The following is a 16661-nucleotide window of genomic DNA, read 5'->3' as shown; positions in this document are numbered from 1 at the left end:
CTTGCAGCAAAAAGAATAAAAAGGAACCACATGTTAACTCTAGTTCCAAAAAATACAATAATAGACTTAACAGCAGATTGGGCACTGGGGGAATTAAAAAAACGGATTTTAAAGACTATTGAGAGAGAGAGCGAGAGAAACAAAATAAATGAAACCAAACAGCAATAGAAAAAACAGAGCCTCAGTGATCTGTGGAACAGATCTATATGTACACTTAGATTCCCAGAAGATGAGAGGTTGGGGCAAAAAAAAAATATTAAAAATCTATATTTAGGCCAGGTGAGGTGGCTCACACCTGTAATCCTAGCACTTTGGGAGGTCAAGGTGGGGGAATCAACTGAGGTCAGGAGTTCACGACCAGCCTGGCCAACACAGTGAAACCCCATCTCTACTAAAAATACAAAAATTAGCTGGGTGTGGTGGTGCGCCCCTGTCATCTCAGCTACTTGGGAGGGTGAAACAGGAGAATCACTTGAGCCTGGGAGGCAGAGGTTGCGGTGAACTTAGATTGCACCACTGGACTCCAGTCTGGGCAACAGAGTGAGACCCTGTCTCAAACAAAACAAAACAAAACACCAAAAAAACCCCACAACCTGGATGAATCACCAGGGAATTATGCTGAGTGAAAAAAGCCAGTCCCAAAAGGTTATATACCAAATGATTCCATTTATATCATTCTTTTTCTTTTTATGTTTGAGATGGAGTCTTGCTCCGTCGCCCAGGCTGGAGTGCAGTGGTGCAATCTTAGCTCACTGCAACCTCTGCCTCCCGTGTTCAAGTGATTCTCCTGCCTCAGCCTCCCAAGTAGCTGGGATTACAGGTGTGTGCCACGACGCCAGGCTAATTTTTGTATTTTTAGGAGAGATGGGGTTTTGCCGTGTTGGCCGGGCTGGTCTTCCACTCCTGACATCAAGTGATCTGCCCACCTTGGCATCCCAAAGTGCTGGGATTATAGGCGTGAGCCACTGTGCCTGGGCCATTTATATCACATTCTTGAAATGACATAAATATAAAGAATGGAAAACAGATAAATGGTTGACAGGGGTTAAGAAAGGGGTCGGGATGGGAGGGAAGTGGGTGTGGCTATAAAAAGGCAAGAAGAGCAATCCTTGAAGTGATGGAAATGTTCTATATCTTGGCTTATGTCAATCACAATATCCTGGTTGTGATACTGTACTATAGTTTTGTAATATATTACCATTGGGGGAAATTGGAAAAAGATTATCTGGGTTGTCTCTGAACTCTTTAATAATTTTAATATTGAATAAAGTTTATATTTATTTTTATCCAATAATATGTAATATTGAATACAATATTTATCTAATACTATTTAACACTCCTTAAAATTGCATGTGAATTTACAATTATGTCAAACTAAGATTTTAATCTAAAAATAAACTAAGGCCAGGCGTGGTGGCTCACACCTGTAATCCCAGCACTGTGGGAGGCTGAGGCAGGTGGATCACCTGAGGTCGGGAGCTCGAGACTAGCCTGACCAACATGGAGAAACCCTGTCTCTACTAAAAATGCAAAATTAGCCGGGTCTGGTGGCGCATGCCTGTAATCCCAGCTACTTGGGAGGCTGAGGCAGGAGAATCACTTGAACACGGGAGGCAGAGGTTGCAGTGAGCTAAGATCATTTATCATTAATTTATCATTAATTTATCATTAATTTATCATTTATCATATATCATTAATTTATCATTTTTTACAAAAAGATATGTATATTTAATATAATACTTTCATATTTTGCTTTTTAAACTTATCTTAGAATTCAGTTCATAGAAGGCTGGGCCTGGTGGCTCACGCCTGTAATCCCAGCATTTTGGGAGGCTGAGGTGGGTGGATCACCTGAGGTCAGGAGTTCGAGACCAGCCTGGCCAACTTATATTTCTTTAAATATGCATAAGGAAACATTATGGAAAACATTAAACATTACAGGATAATAAAATTACAGGTCAATATCCCTTGTAAACATCGATGCAAAAACCCTTAGCAAAATATTAGCAACTTGAATCCATCAATATATAAGAAGGATAACATCACAACCAAGTAGGGTTTTTATTCCAGGAATGCAAAGTTGGTTTAACGTGAGTAAATTAATCAGTGTATTACACCATATCAACAGAATAAAGAAGAAAAACTATGATTATCTCAATAGATGGAGACAACATATTTGGCAAATTTCAATGCTTATTCTTCATAAAAATAATAAACTAGAAATGGAAGGAAGCTCCCTCAATCTGACAAAGGGCACCTATGAAACATTTATAGCTAATGTCACACTTAATAGTCAAAAACTGAATGTTTTCACCCTAAGATCAGGAATGGGGCAATAATGTCTACTCTCACCGCTTCTCCAACATTTTCCTGGAGATACTAGTCTATGCAATATGGCAAGAAAAAGCAAGCAAAAGGTATACACAGATTGGGAAGGATACAGTTAAAGTGTATTTTTAGACAACATGATTGTGTATGTAGAGAATCCTAAGGAAAACAAACAAAAATCCTACTAGAATAAGTTAATTTATTAAGGTTGCAGGGTTTCTATACACTACTAATGAGCAATTGGAAAATGACAGGTCAAGAAGGTATATGCATTTGTCAAGACTCACTGGATGGTAGGTATGCAAGTTAGTTTACATAATTTAATTGTATGTAAATTATACTTAATCTTTAGAAAATTAAAATAAATCAAGGTAAAGGCCAAGTAAAGTATCTTTTAGTATAATTTGAGTGAGTGGCCAATTTGCCCCTTCTGAGAGAATTTTAAAGTAGGGCCAGGTTTTGTATAAATTATGTTTGTCTGTTTTAATTCCTAATTTGTTTTTGTTACCCATTCCTTAGCTTTCCCATTTCTTACCAGCATCTGGGCTTGTATGAATGAATAGTAGAAGAGATGGACCCAAATGAAATACTCCTGACAAAGTGTTAGAGCAAGCATGGTATTCATGTGCACTTTCTTCTGTCTGACCAGTACAACATACTGCCTCCTTTGAATATTGAATTTGGGATTAAGCAGCCCTGGATTTAAATTTGGATTCTGAACCTGATTAGCTACATAAACTTAGGCTAGTTAACTCCACCTCTTTGAATGCTTTTCTTATTCATTAAACAGAGATAACATTGCCAGGTGCAGTGGTTTACGACTGTAATCCTAGCACTTTGAGAGGCTGAGGTGGGCAGATCACCTGAGGTCAGGAGTTTGAAACCAGCCTGGCTAACATGGTGAAACCCCACCTCTACTAAAAATACACAAATTAGCTGGGTGTAGGGGCGTGCACCTGTAATCCCAGCCACTCGGGAGGCTAAGGCAGGAGAATCGCTTGAACTCAGGAGGCAAAGATTGCAGTGAGCTGAGATCCCACTACTGTACTCTAGCCTGGGTGACAGAGTGAGACTCTGCCTCAAAACAAATAAATAAATAAATAGGGATAACATTATAAGAAAAATAAATAAGGTTGGGTGCAGTGGCTCATGCCTGTAATCCCAGAATTTTAGGAGGCTGAGGCAGGAGGACTGCTTGAGTCCAGGAGTTCAAAACTAGCCTGGGCAACATAGCAATACCCTGTTTCTAAATTATAAAGAAAAAGAAAAAAAAAAAAAACAGAAAACAAATGAGATAATTAATGTGACAATGACTGGCACATTGTAGGGACTCAGTAAATGTCTTAATCTTACCAGAGCATTTTAATTAAGTCCTATTCCAGTACTATTCGGCATAACATTTTCTTGTAATAGAAGAAACCAGAGCTGCTCAATAGTTGTCTTCGTTGTCAGCTGGGAGTTTAGGGATGGGGATGGGAAGCAGGCATGGAGCTGGTGGAGATGCACTGAAGACAAACATACACCATAATTTCCCCAAGGGTCACCACTACACAATGACTCTCTTATACTTATTTCCTGTACCAGCAATTGTTCATGAATTCATATTCATTCTAGTTTATTTTTCTTCCTCTGGATTTTAAAATTACTGGTTCAAGGAAGGAATCATTGTTTTTAGCCAAAAACCATTTCTTTATCCCTTCCTAATGAAATACTTCACTAATTCATGCTTAGGGAAACTGAATTCCTAATTCTTTCTATCTGGGGTCATTCTACAGGTACAACTCTTCATTCTTGTGTCACCTCTAGTTCCTCTAATATTGGATATACCTATTTCATTCACCCACCAAGCCTTTAGTGAACACTTCTGCCAGGCCTATGGATAAAGATCAGAGAAGAAGGCAGGGCTTAACAGTTACATTTTTATTTTTATATTATTTATTTATTTACTTATTTATTTATTTATTTTTTGAGACGGAGTCTCGCTCTGTCGCCCAAGCTGGAGTGCAGTGGTGCAATCTCGGCTCGCTGCAAGCTCCGCCTCCAGGGTTCACGCCATTCTCCTGCCTCAGCCTCCCGAGTAGCTGGGACTACAGGCGCCTACCACCACACCCGGCTAATGTTTCTGTATTTTCAGTAGAGACGGGGTTTCATCGTGTTAGACAGGATGGTCTCTATCTCCTGACCTTGTGATCTGCCCGCCTTGGTCTCCCAAAGTGCTGGGATTACAGGTGTGAGCCACCACGGCTGGCCTTTATTTTATTTTATTTTATTTTATTTTATTTTATTTTATTTTATTTTATTTTGAGATGGAGTCTCACTCTGTCACCCATGCTGCAGTGCAGTGGAGCAATCTCAGCTCACTGCAACCTCCACCTCCTGGTTCAAGCGATTTTCGTGTCTCAGCCTCCGGAGTAGCTGAGATTATAGGTGTGCACCACCACGCCCAACTAATTTTTGTATTTTTAGTAGAGACAGGGTTTCACCATGTTGGCCAAGGCTGGTCTTGAACTCCTGACCTCAGGTGATCTGCTCGCCTAGTCCTCCCAAAGTGCTGGGATTACAGGTGTGAGTCACTGCACCCAGCCTTAACAGTTAAATATTGAAAGAAGAGTAAAATTGTTAGGAAAATTGATAAGGTTAGAAAATTTAGGCTCCATTTAGGGTACTGTGCCTCTTCCCAAGAAATTATATCTCAGTTGTAAATAATAATAATTAGCTGAGACCCTCCTTTCCAAAAGTCAAAGACATAAGAATAATCCTTCTACTATTTTCTTCCTATCTTAATTAGTTTGGAATTTTCTATTGTAAAATTCTGTTCCTGACAGGTAGCATAGATAGAAAAGTTAATTTAATAAAAATGATTTCCAAGAGGTTTTTTTTTTTAAAAAAATTAACTGCTCTCCCCAACAAAACTAAGACTCACCTCTGGCTCCTCTCAGGAATGTCCAGCACAAACCCAAACATCATCTCGGCAATTTTATTGGAGCTGCAGGTGGGGGTCCTGTCCACCTCTACGGCTATGGAGAGCATCCTCTGAAGCTGGCACACAATCCTGAGTCCAGAACATAGGACACAGATGAGTGTGAGGATCCGGCATGGAGCCACTCTGTGGCTGGGAGGAGGTCCCCACCAGTGTACATAGAGAGTGGAGACTACTAAAGGATCTTATAAAGCACACACAAGGTCAGGGAAAACTACTCAAACCATCAGCATGCTTTTATTTAGCAATTTCACCTACCTGAATCCCTTTTGCCAGAACATACTATCTGAACCTCTCAGAACCTGGGGCTGAGCTGCAAAAGCAAGCTGCCTTTAAATTCAAAAATAGAACCACACAACCTTAAGGATCTAGAGAACTATGAGGGTCATCTAATCTGTAACTTCCCTATTTTGCAGATGAAGAAACAGGTCTAGAGTGACTTAAAATGATTTAAATTTCTTTGATACGGGAGAAAATATGTATTTGCCATACAGTTTTCTCCTGTTACTGTTTCCTTTCAATAGTTTCTTACTAAGTTCAGTCTCAGAACCTCCCCTGGTGGAACCTGACCTTCTCTCCCATTAGATCTAACTGTGGGAGACAGCCAGCCTGATGTGGCATTAGGAGTCTGGGCAACCTCTCAGAAAGGTGAGGCTGGCCTGAGATCAGCCTTTTCTAACATGTATTATTTTAATTCTTATTTTTTGAGATGGAGTCTCACTCTGTTGCCCAGGCTGGAGTGCAGTGGCGCGATCTCGGCTCACTGCAAGCTCCGCCTCCCAGGTTCACGCCATTCTCCTGCCTCAGCCTCCTGAGTAGCTGGGACTACAGGTGCCCGCCACCATGCCCGGCTATTTTTTTGTATTTTTTTAGTAGAGACAAGGTTTCACCGTGTTAGCCAGGATGGTCTCCATCTCCTGACCTCATGATCTGCCTGCCTTGGCCTCCCAAAGTGCTGGGATTACAGGCGTGAGCCACCGCGCCCGGCAACACGTGTTATCTGTGACAGAAGAAAGGCTTTACTTTAAGAAAATCTGCAGCTAGTAACACAACAGGTGGGCCAGACCAGGTCTGGCCTCAGATTCTGTCTCTGCAATGATAAGCTGTTCAACCTTCAACAAGTTACTAAACTGCCGTGAGTCCAAGTGTTCTCATCTATAAAAAGGGTGAGCAATAATATCTATTTTGTAAAGTTGTGAGTGCTATATAAAACATCTCACAGATAGGGACTCTCTAGTGATAAGTGGTAGCAACTTATTATTGTTGTTAAGATCATAACAAAATTGACTTTTAGGGGACCCTATTGTTATTTCTACTAACGTGTATTTATAAACATTTATTATGATGATTGTTATATGATATTAGCTTCCACTGAAGGAACAGTGTCCACCTCCCTCTTGGGTCTGTATGTGGCCCGTGTGGGAGAATGCCACTTTAGGGCCTTCCTCAATCTGTCCAAATGCTTCATTGTTCCAAAACATTCCCCTTTAGCTATAAAATTGTTTCCTAAATTAGTTATAATTATTTATAATTTAGGAAACAATTTAAACTTGTAGGCCTTCCATAAAAATCAGGTTGGTGCAACTAGATTATAATACAACATTGTGAATTCAGACACAAATGTTATATTTGAAATGTCCAGTGTGACTGGCTTTTAACAATATGATTGACATGGAATACTGGGTTATTTGTGCAAGGGTAGCCCCAGCCCCTAATATCCCGGCATGTCTCAAAAAATGCCAAGGCCACTCTCAACTCCATAAAAGAAATGCCATGAATTTCTTTCCAGTGCAGTCTGCGGTGATGAGACCTGCCTTGTTGTGTTGGAACCTGCAGGCTGAACTGCTATTTTTCTCCCGGGACCTGGGGAGAGAAACCCAGGTCCTTGAGAACTCGAGGTTAACAAAACTCACACTACACACCACTCCTTCTCTATGGCAACGGATATCTGAAGTGATGAGGAGCTGTAACCTTTACTGTCTCCTGAAATGCAGGAAGTGAAGGGCAGTGTCCTCTAGCATGTCTTGGGTCTGCGTTGTGACTTCGTATTCACTTTGTGAAGTCCTATTCATTCTAGGGGTGAAAGCACCTGGTTTTGTTCTACCTTTGAAATTAGAAATGTAGCCTTTAGTTAAACTAAGTCTTGAATAAGCATCAGCCTATGTTCTAAGATCTTGTTAATTTGGGGGAAGCTGCTCTTAGGGATTGGTGCTGTTCCCTCTAAAACACTAAACCCCAAGAGCCCCAGGAAAGATAACTGCCTGCCCCTTACAGCTGATTGGTGTTCTTTGTCAGGTTGGGCTGGGAAGAAGGGTGGCTACTGCCGGCCTTCAAGATTCCGGTTCCTGAAGACGTTTGATTTCCATTTGGGGGCTGAGTCAATCCATCTTCAGTTACTGCTTTGACCAGCCACTTGATAACATCCCTGTAATGGAAAAAAGAAAGAAAAGGTTTATTCTTTCTTTTCCTGTGCAGAAAAAAAAATAAAGAAAGAAAAGGTTTCAATGTCTGTTGTATTTATGGTGCTCAGAACTACAGCCTTAACCTGGGCCCCCAGATCCCTGGATTTCCCTATAGGCAACAAAAGAGCCTTTTGGCTATTTTCAATAATTAAACAAGTCAAATAAAAACATCACATTTAACTGCAGTAAGGCTATAAAAGTCAACTAAAGGCCAGACGTGGTGGCTGATGCTTGTAATCCCAGCACTTTGGGAGGCTGAGGTGGGAGGACCTTTTGAGACCAGGAGTTTGAGACCAGCCTGAGCAACACAGCAAGAACCCATCTCTACAAAAAAAAAAAAAAAAAAGCTAACTAAAATATCAACATTTTTCTTTGAGTTATAAGTATTCAAAGGTAACTTCAGGGTAAAATAGTACTATCTGTGCCTTCCTGACTAGGAACATTCCTAAACCAAGTGAAAAGTTAGACTGGATGACCATAGAAGTCCTTGCCAGCTCTATATTATTGTCACCTATTAATGTTAACAACTAAGGTTTAGAGTGTGTGCAGTGGAATCATACTTTATACAGGGCTGAGGCTCTACAAGTTAACAAGGTAAAAATATCTCATATAGTCAAAACTACTTTTAATGATCACTTAGGTAACCTAGGTAAAAACAGTAGATTGAATATACACACCTAATTTGTTTTCTCCTAAAACCCCACTAATATTATAATAAATAACTTTTGAAAAATATCCACAAGGAAGAAGAGAAGAGGAGAGAAGATTTTTTTTTTTTTTTTAGATGGAGTCTCGCCCTGTTGCCAGGCTGGAGTGCAGTGGTGCGATCTCGGTTCACTGCAAGCTCCGCCTCCCGGGTGATAGCAGTGAAATTTTGAAAGGTGGAAGGCAAATGAAGGATATGAATATGAATATCAATATGAATAAACTACAGTGACAGGCAACAATATGGACAAATCTTGGTACTATAAAATAGTAAGTGAAAAATAAAATTCTCAATAGATCACATACAGCGTGATACCTTTTAATATAGAGCTGAAGGAACTAAAGTAAAAAAATATATTTTATAGGAATACATGTATATGCAATAAAACTACATAGAAAGGAAAGAAATGAAATGATGACCATGCAGAATGATGATCACTTGAGTGCAAGGGTGTAGAGATGGGTTCTGGCTATGTTGCTCAGGCTGATGGATGAGCGGTGAGGTAATTGTCAAGGGCTTAGTCTTTGATTTGGGAGTAGGTTGAGAGATGCTGATTACAAAATTAAAAGCAACCAATTAACTGAGCAAATAAAGGCACTGTGCCATGTTTTAAGATGATGTTTAATCCAAGCCTATGAATTAGGCAAAGGAATACATTTTAATTGACTTAGTGGAATTGACAAAGCTGAATCCTAAGCCAGCAGCAGAGAAGAGCTATCCTATTTAATCCTATTTACTTAAAAAAAAAGAAAACTTCAATAAGCTCTGCAAGCGGTAGCACCAGGTTTCTCTGAAGTGATGGTGAAAGAGGGGCAAATTGAAATATGTAGGAGGTGGCCAGGCATGGTGGCTCACTCTTGTAATCCCAGCACTTTGGGAAGCTGCGGTGGGCAAATTGCTTGAGTCCAAGAGTTTGAGACCAGCCTGGACAAAATGGTGAAAACCTGTTTCTACTAAAAATACTAAAAATTAGCAGGGCATGGTGGCGCGTACCAGTAGTCCCAGCTACCCAAGAGGCTGAGGTGGGAGGATCACCTGACCCCAGGGAGGTCAAAGCTGCAGTGAGCTGTGATTGGGCTGCTGCACTCCAGCCTTGGGCAACCAGAGTAAGACTCCACCTCAAAATAAATAAATAAATAAATAAATAAATAAATAAATAAATAAATAAATAAAATAGGACAGCTTGAAAGCTGTTTAAGAAATTTTTAGACCTCTAGAACTTCCCCAATCCTGCAGACTACAAGTTAACTTTGTGGAGAGATAAAACAGATGGTCTCTGAACTGGGATACCAGGCACGGCTTGGAAGCAGACACTGAAGCAAATGGGGCACTAAATGAACATAGGCATGCTGAATGCAGAGACGCTTGCCATCTTCTCACACATGTCTTCCAAAACCTTGGCATCCTGTCTTTATCCTGTCTTTATCCTTCATATAAGAGGTTGGATGTCTTCTCTGTAAAACCGAACCAGCCCAAGAGGAAAGACCTTGACTCAAGAAATTTTCTTAGAAATGAGAAATCAGTTCCACCTAGAGGGAAGTGCAGAAATGACAAGTCCTCTCCTGTCTTCAGAGCTTCCATTATCTTTTGAGTCTCGCACCTTTAAATATGGATAGACTATAGACTACCAAGGTTTACCAGACATCTATGGAAAGCTTTTAACATAAAGAGACAGAGACCGAAATAGCCTCTCCTTCCTTCCAAAAAAGCAACTTGGAGAAAACAGACATTATGTAGAAGAGAAACAGAGAATAAAAATGAAAATTCTGATTAGCAAAATCAAAGATATGAGATGACATGGATCCAGGAAAGAAGAAAATAAGAATACAGTTTATATATATATATTTTTTCTGCAGAGTCAGGGTCTTGCTATGTTGCCCAGGTTGGTCTTGAACTCCTGGCCTCAAGTGATCTTTCCACTTTGGCCCCTGAAAGTGCTAGGATTACAGGCCTGAGCCACTGTGCCCAGCCTATTATTATTATTTTTTAGAAACGAGGGCTTGCTCTGTTGTCCAGGCTGGAGTACAGTTGTGCCATCATAGCTCACTGAACTCCTGAGCTCAAGCGATCCTTCTGCCTCAGCCTCTCCAGTAGCTGGGACTATAGGCACATGCCACCATGCCTGGCTTATTTATTAATTTTAATAAGGAAGACACAGATAAAAAATAAAAGAGCTCTTGGAAATTAGATAATTACAAAAGTGAAAAATCCTGTTTATTAGAAATAAAGGACATTTTTCCAGACTGAAATGGCCCACTGAATGCCCAACCCAATGGATGAATATAAACCTAGGATAGGCATATTTGGCAAAAAGAGAACTTTACAAACTTCCAGAGGGAAAAACTAGGGCACATACAAAGAATCAGTAATCAAAATAGCTTATGACTTCTTTTTTTTCCCCAAGACAGGGTCTTGCTCTGACACCCATGCTGGAGTGCAGTGGCACGATCTTAGCTCAGTGCAACCTCTGCCACCCAGGCTCAAGCGATCCTCCTATCTCAGTCTTCCGAGTAGCTGGGACCACAGGTGTGTGCCACTACGCCCAGCTAATTTTTTGTAGTTTTGGTAGAGATGGGCTTTTGCCATGTTGCCCAGGCTGGTCTTGAACACCTGAGCTCAAAGTGATCCACCCACCTCGGCCTCCCAAAGTGCTGGGACTACAGGCGTGAGCCACCACATCCGGCTACTTATGATTTCTTAACAGCAATTCTGGAAGCTAGAAGACAATGGAAGATTTCCTTTGATGTTCTGTAGAAAAGTTATTTCTAAGCAAATAATCTGTCCTCAGTCTAATTATCAATGTATGAGAAGATAAAGACATTTGCAGACAAACAAGATCTCAAAAACTTTACTTCCCATACACCTTTCTTAAAGCTACTAGGAATAGATTCCTTAAATGAAGGTGTGAGCCATGAAAGAGAAAAGACAGGACAAACAAACAAGTCATCCAGTCTTGAAAATCATTAAAGAGGACTCTCAAATTTATGATGAAGACTGGAAAAGAGGACGAGTGATCTAGATTGAAGGAGATCAAAACATTCTACCTCAGATTTTTGAGAAGAAACTAGCAGGACAATCCAGTGTGAATATCTTGAGGGGATATTGAGACCAACTGAGGCAAGAAAATAGGGTCTGGAGGCAGGGAACCTAAGGCCAATTCATGTTGAATTCCTAGAACTAAATCAAAAGGAAAACCCCAATTTTCCATGCCCAAGTAACGGGACCAGAGACTTCTCCCTTTGCAACCTTGCTACCCTCCCTGCTTTTTCTGCATGGCAGATGAAAAACTGAAAGTACCTCTGACTGCTCCCCTCCCACAACCAATCAGGCTGGTCGTGGGCCAAGTCTTCATTTGCATAGGAGTAAAACTTTGTAACTTCACTTCAGCCTCTGATTGGTCCCCTCCCACAACTAATCCAACTGACGGTGGGCCACTACTTCATTTACATAGGGTGTACATCAAGTACAATGGGAAACCTCTAGAAGGTATTTAAACCCCAGAAAATTCTGTAACCAGGCTCTTGAGTTGCTTGCTCAGGCCTGCTCCCACCCTGTGGAGTGTGCTTTCATTTTCAACAAATACCAGCTTTTGTTGCTTCATTTTTCCTTGCTTTGTTTGTACATTTTGTCCAGTTCTTTGTTCAAGATGCCAAGAACCTAGACACTCTCCACCAGTAACACAACTAGGAGAATTTGGGGTTGAATTCTGATATGCACAAGGAAAGCAAGAAACTTAAAAACAGGACAATTGTTAACCTTAGGGAAAACAAAAAGATATGAATGAAAGGAAAAGCAATCACGGTTTAATACTTGGTAAAATTCTGACTAGCATACATAGTCATAGTAATAGAAACATTGAACACTGATATATTTCATGTGAGAAGTCCACAGATAACGGCTAACAATGAAAAACCAAGAAGCAGCATTGCAAGCAGATTATTTTGCCATATGGGGGTAAATATTAAAAAAACCAATTAAAGAGAAACAGAAATGCAGATGAGGGGACCTGGAGACAAGTATATTTCTGAAGTCTTGTAGAAACTAGTCTACTCTTTGTATGCATAGTTCAAAATGAAAGAAAGAAAAGAAAATCCCTTAAGAGGGGGTCATATGGAGACGGAACATCTCTCTCTCTTTTAAAAAATACCTCTTTGAGGTATAATTTACATACAATAAATTGTCAAAGTTTTGTTTGATGAATTTAGATAAATATATGTATACATCCTTGTAATCACCAATTTATTCTAATATCCATTTCTTAATGAATCAAAGATAGCTCATTTTCCTGCCAACTGAAACAAATGATTTTTTTCATTGAGTAAGCACAAAACAGAGGACCTGGCCTAGATTTAGAGGTCACAAACACCCCTCAAAAATGCCTATCTTTGTTGTTGTTGTTTTGTTTTTGAGACAGAGTCTTCCTCTGTTGCCCAGGCTGAATTGCAGTGGTGCAATCCTGGCTCACTGCAACCTCTGCCTCCCAGGTTCAAATGATTCTCATGCCTCAGTCTCCCGAGTAGCTAGGATTACAGAAGTGCACCACCATGCCTGGCTGTTTTTGTACTTTTAGTAGAGGTGGGGTTTTGAGGCCAAGCTGGTCTCAAACTCCTGGCCTCATGTGATCTGCCCACCTTGGCCTCCCAAAGTGCTGTGATTACAGGCCTCAGCCACCATGCCCGGCCCAAAATGCCTTTATTTATTTATGAGACAGAGTTTCCCTCTTGTTGCCCAGGCTGGAGTGCAATGGCGTGATCTCGGCTCACTGCAACCTCTACCTCCTGGGTTCAAGCAATTCTCCTGCCTCAGCCTCTCAAATAGCTGGGATTACAGGTGCCTGGCACTATGCCTGGCAAATTTTTGGGGTTTTTTTTTTTTTGTATTTTTTAGTAGAGATGGGGTTTCACCACGTTGGCTAGGCTCGTGTCGAACTCCTGACCTCAAGTGCTCTGCCCACCTTGGCCTCCCAAAGTGCTAGGATTACAGGTGTGAGCCACCGTGCCCAGCCTTAAATGCCTATCTTTTTTTTTTTTTTTTGAGACGGAGTCTTGCTCTGTCGCCCAGGCTGGAGTGCAGTGGCGCAATCTCGGCTCACTGAAAGCTCTGCCTCCTGGGTTCACGCCATTCTCCTGCCTCAGCCTCTCCGAGTAGCTGGGACTACAGGCGCCCACCACGACGTCCGGCTAATTTTTTGTATTTTTAGTAGAGATGGGGTTTCACCGTGGTCTCGATCTCCTGACCTCGTGATTAAATGCCTATCTTTAAACCCAAGAGTCATACCCTGTACAGTGAGAGGCTCACACCACAAGAGGTGAAAATGAAAGCAACTGAGAGAATAGTGCCTTGGGTATCCCACTCACTCTTAATGCCTAGGCTCGCAAAGCATAATGGTAGATGGAATTGTTCTCATTATGTAAATTATTTTTCACTTTTTAAAATTTATTTTTTATTTGCCTTTGAGACAGAGTCTCGCTCTGTCGCCCAGGCTGGAGTGCAGTGGTGTGATCTCGGCTTACCACAACCTCTGCCTCCCAGGTTCAAGTGATTCTCCTGTCTTGGTCTCCCAAGTAGCTGGGATTACAGGCACATGCCGCCATGCCCGGCTAATTTTTGTATTTTTAGTAGAGACAGGGTTTCACCGTGTTGGCCAGGCTGGTCTTGAACTCCTGGACTCAGGTGATCTGCCCACCTCGGCCTCCCAAAGTGCTGGGATTACAGGCGTGAGCCACTGTACCCGGCCAATTTTTCACTTTAAAATTCAACTATGTAGGCCGGGCGCAGTGGCTCACGCTTGTAATCCCAGCACTTTGGGAGGCCGAGGCGGGCGGATCACGAGGTCAGGAGATCGAGACCACGGTGAAACCCCGTCTCTACTAAAAATACAAAAAATTAGCCGGGCGTGGTGGCAGGCACCTGTAGTCCCAGCTACTCGGAGAGGCTGAGGCAGGAGAATGGCGTGAACCTGGGAGGCAGAGCTTGCAGTGAGCTGAGATTGCACCACTGCACTCCAGCCTGGGTGACAGAGCAAGACTCCGTCTCAAAAAAAAAAAAAAATTCAGCTATGCTGTCTTGTGCTCTTTGTTGATTCTCTTACTGATTTTGTACCCCTAAAATTACTAACATTTAATCTTTAGATAAAATATCACATATAGGGAAATAAATATGGGCATGTAAACTAAGGGGGTGGGAAAACTGACCAATGCCCAAAACATAACGAAACGTCCTCCTTTTTGTTAGAGGATTTATCATAGTCAATGCCCCATGTTGACCTGTGAATACTACTTTCAACAAATATGTAAGAACATATGAGAACGTAAATGTGGAAGAGTTTCAATGCTGCTCTGAACAAAAAGATGCTGTTACACCCTTCTAGTAAGAGCCATTTCCAAAAAAGCAAGGGATGTTCAGATGCTCAACCTACGATGGGGTTACATCTGGATAAACCCATCTGATATAGCTTTGATATTCGTCCCCTCCAAATCTCATGTTGATGTGATCTCCAATGTTGGAGATGGGGCCTAGTGGAAGATGTTTGGGTCATGGAGGCAGATCCTTCATAATGTCTTGGTGCTGTCCTCATGGTAACGAGTGAGTTCTCACTCTATTAGTTCACTTGAGAGCTGACTGTTTGAAAGAGGTTGGCATTATAGCCCCACCCCCTGTCTTCCTTCCTCCCTTGCCAGGTGATACTCCAGCTCTCCTTCACCTTCTGTCATGAATGGAAGCTTCCTGATGCCCTAACCAGAAACAGATGCTGGAGCCATGCTTCTTGTACAGCTTGTAGAATTGTGAGCCAAATAAACCTCTTTTCTTTATAGATTACCCAGCCTCAGCCATTCCTTTATGGCAACACAAAGGGACTAAAACACCACTATAAGTTGAAAATATTTTAAGTTGAGAACACATTTAATGCACCCAATCTACCGAACACTGTAGCTTAGCCTAGCCTACCTTAAATGTGCTCAGAATACTGACAGCTCACAGTTGGGCAAAATCATGCAACACAAAGCCTATTTTATAATAAAGTGTTGAACAGTTTATGTAATTTATTGAATACTATGCTAAAAAATGAAAAACAGAATGTTTGTTGGGTACTTGAGGTATAGTTTCTACTGAATGGTTATCACTTCTGTACCAATGTAAAGTCAAAAAATCCTAAGCCAAACTATCATGAGTCAGGGCCGTCTGTAGTTCCAAAAGGAAAATTCCAGCCCACGATCCCCTACCCTAAAGATCATATTTTCCCCCGCTTGGTATAAGCATATAGTAGTTCCATGCTTCCAGAAACTCTGACTCTGATTCTGCAAAAAAGAACACATGCTTACTATCTAATGTACCTTATTGTCAGCTACATGACCTATTGTTATAGATATTACTTTCCAGAAACTAGTAGTGACAAATGAGATTTACATTGAGGTTCATTGGGGGATAGGAATAAATGTAGGTTAATAAAAACTGAAAAGTTTTATATAAGGTTTTCCCCTAGATTTCATAAGGTTGTTTGGACAATATTGAAATAGACCAAAGGAAGTCTGTTGGTCTTGAGAGAAAACTCGCTCAAGCTATGCGGTGCCTGCCGCATTGTTGGTTTCTTTTATGATTATCAGGAGGGGTTTCTTTTATGATTAGCTAAGTTTTATTTTTAAAAATTAATTATTTTTGAGACGGAGTCATGCTCTGTCACCCAGGCTGGAGAACAGTGACGCAATATCGGCTCACTGCAACCTCTGCCTCCTGGGTTCAAGTGATTAGTAGAGACGTGGTTTTGCCATGTTGGCGAGGCTGGTTTCGAACTCCTGACCTCAAGTGATCCACCCACCTCAGCCTCCCAAAGTACTGGGATTACAGGTGTGAACCACTGCACCTGGTCTATCTATAGTTTTAATAATTAGCCCTATTAACACTATCTACTGACTAGAAAACCTCACCTGGCTGATATTCTGGCCTTCAGCAGCTGCCCACCTATAATTCCTTACCTCTTCTCATCTCAGGGCTCAGGTGGCTGCTTACCTGACATTGTGGGGCTGCTTGTCACAGGACAGCACCATGTTTGCAATGGATTGCTGCAGGTGCTGCCGTTGCCTCCTCAGGGTCTGCTGGAAGTCATCTTCTAGGGTCTGAACGACATAACGCAGGAAAAGGACTCGCCCAGGCAGAGTTTGTCCCTGTGGGAAAAAGAATGAGGTCA

General features: G+C 41.4%; 1 protein-coding gene across 3 annotated transcripts in view; it reads right to left on the bottom strand.

Annotated features, from left to right (window-relative positions):
• Positions 1-16661, bottom strand: part of SIMC1 (SUMO interacting motifs containing 1) — an 84702-nt gene that overhangs the window by 11978 nt on the left and 56063 nt on the right. For 2 of the 3 annotated variants that reach the window (XR_008658812.2, XM_055285015.2), the window contains exons 5-7: positions 16484-16638; positions 7581-7733; positions 5252-5380 (exon numbers count right to left, since the gene is read on the bottom strand). Coding sequence is in view for 2 of the 3 variants with exons in the window: in XM_055285015.2 (XP_055140990.1) it covers positions 5252-5380; positions 7581-7733; positions 16484-16638 (437 nt within the window). In the remaining variant the exon portion in view is untranslated. The remainder of the gene's footprint in view (positions 1-5251; positions 5381-7580; positions 7734-16483; positions 16639-16661) is intronic. The other variant, XM_063642517.1, reaches the window with a different exon arrangement.

This window comes from Symphalangus syndactylus, chromosome 7, assembly GCF_028878055.3.
Source record: "Symphalangus syndactylus isolate Jambi chromosome 7, NHGRI_mSymSyn1-v2.1_pri, whole genome shotgun sequence".
In the NCBI taxonomy this organism is placed as follows: Eukaryota; Metazoa; Chordata; class Mammalia; order Primates; family Hylobatidae; genus Symphalangus; species Symphalangus syndactylus.
The sequence above is the reverse complement of the archived record's forward strand: the minus strand, read 5'-3'. Positions and strand labels throughout refer to the sequence as shown.